At 34.7% G+C, this 1,995-nt stretch overlaps 1 protein-coding gene across 1 annotated transcript in view; it reads left to right on the forward strand.

The window, feature by feature from the left end:
- The window catches only part of LOC107084441 (dromaiocalcin-1-like), a 5,203-nt gene extending 3,641 nt beyond the window's left edge, over positions 1 to 1,562 (forward strand). Inside the window, exons 2-5 of the mRNA XM_015374328.1 lie at positions 524 to 697; positions 784 to 947; positions 1,052 to 1,167; positions 1,357 to 1,562. Of these exons, the coding sequence (XP_015229814.1) occupies positions 524 to 697; positions 784 to 947; positions 1,052 to 1,167; positions 1,357 to 1,486 (584 nt within the window). The 3' untranslated portion in view covers positions 1,487 to 1,562. The remainder of the gene's footprint in view (positions 1 to 523; positions 698 to 783; positions 948 to 1,051; positions 1,168 to 1,356) is intronic.
- Positions 1,563 to 1,995: the final 433 nt, after the last annotated feature.

The following is a 1,995-nucleotide window of genomic DNA, read 5'->3' on the forward strand; positions in this document are numbered from 1 at the left end:
ACATCTTGGCCTGTGGTGTGGGTCTACCCTTACCCTGCATGCGGCCTATGCCTGCAGTCGGCAACCTGCAGTTGGGGAGGAATCTGGCCTAGAGGGGTCGAATACCTGGGTTTTGATTGCCTGGCAGCCATTGGTATAAGAGGCCCTTATGGATGTGGGAGCCAGAAACGGCTATAACAAGCTTCCTTTTAAAGGCCTAATGTCTTTTTATGGTGTTTATTTTCTAGACTGTTAACACTATAAGCATAACATTGTAATCTATGATTATTTTCTAAAATAAATCAGTTAAATAACTTTTCTTATTTCATATGATGTATAATCAGTCCATCTACTTCCAGCTTAAAAAATTTAGAGAACATTACGGTAAAATAATCAGTTTTCTGCAGATTTATTTATTCTTCTTACATTTGCACATCAAGTTATCAACTCAAATTATTTAGGTCAAAAACCTGTCGACAAAAGGATAACCGATAAAGATGAAGTGCTCCACTGCCATTACTGTGTTTGTTTGTTTTTGTTTTAGTTTACACTTATCTTATGAAAGAACTTCATCAAGTGGAAAAGAAAAACAATGAGTTGGAGGAAGAGAAGGAAACCCTGAACGAACAAATAGAAAAGCTGAAGGAAATTAACAATGAGCTTAATGTCAGCAGAGCTCAGTGGAGCATTGATGAATACTGTCCCAAAGAAACAAATGGTAAGAACAGATCTCCTGATATTTAAAAGCAACAGACAATAATAGCATTTTGCAGCTAAACATGTTGTTTATCTCTTTTGTTTAAGGCAGAAAGTGTGACCCTTGTCAGAAAGGATGGCTTAAATTCCAAACCAACTGCTATGCATATAATGATGCAGTGGAAAAGGATAGAAAAAACTGGACTGAAGCAAGAGAAAACTGTAGAGGAATGGTTTCAGATCTGACTGTTGTAGAAAATGATGTGGAAAAGGTTAAAAGCTTGTGTTAATTTTAACATTTTTTTATTAAGAAACTGTTAATCATACATGTACAGTTTTTAAATCCCTATCTTTATTATTGTCATGTGAAACATAGGGTGAGATAAACAACAACTTTAGTCCTGCTATAAAGGGCATTAAGGGATACTGGATTGGCCTGAGAGCTGTTCAAGGAAAATGGAAATGGATCAACGGGGCTGAACTGATCAATACGTAAGAGACACACACATTCTTATTCTATTCTTATTCACATTTGAATTGAGAAAGCTTCCTGGAGAGGTGGCGAAACGTTTTTGAATCTTGGAAACCAAGTCTACTGGATTTTTTGAACATTTATGGAATCTTATTCTATAAATTCTATTGAATCAATTAATTTTATATCTAACTGATGTTTCTCTTCAGGGGCTGGATAAAACACAATGCAACTGATGGTCAGTGTGTGACTGTTCTCCAAGGCAGAGGATGGAGATCAGTTAGCTGTGATGAGAAGAACGCCTGGATCTGTGAGAAGAAGGCTTTAACTGTTAAATAGGACACATTTAAAATACTAAAAGGCATTCAAATGTATATAAACATTAAAATTTGATTGCAAATAAAAGTAAAATATTGAGGGAAAAAAGTTGCTCTTTTTATGTTAGACTCAGTAAAAATATATACTTATCCACATTTACCAAGGCTTGTTTTTTATTTTCTGTTGCTCTCCCAATTAAAAATATATGAAGTAGTATTTGAAAAGTCTGTATTTGCGACTATAGAATAAGAAATCATGCTTTAAGCAGTGCACATCTTTAAAATATATCAAATCCTACATCTACTGCGTATACTGAAAAAAAAAAAACTACATTAATGTTCCAAAGGGGATGCTTTGTTGTGTCTCAGATCTCCTCTCTGTACTAACGTCTTCTGATTTCAAATGTCTGTCCGCACTTTTTTCCTCCCTTCTAAGCTTTATGTGCTGTGATTAGCTTCACCATTATGAGGAGCAAAAAATGAACTAAAGTAACATTTATTAACATTTATACAAAAAGAGATGAGAAAAGA

This window comes from Cyprinodon variegatus, unplaced genomic scaffold, assembly GCF_000732505.1.
Source record: "Cyprinodon variegatus isolate N-32 unplaced genomic scaffold, C_variegatus-1.0 Scaffold0, whole genome shotgun sequence".
In the NCBI taxonomy this organism is placed as follows: domain Eukaryota; kingdom Metazoa; phylum Chordata; class Actinopteri; order Cyprinodontiformes; family Cyprinodontidae; genus Cyprinodon; species Cyprinodon variegatus.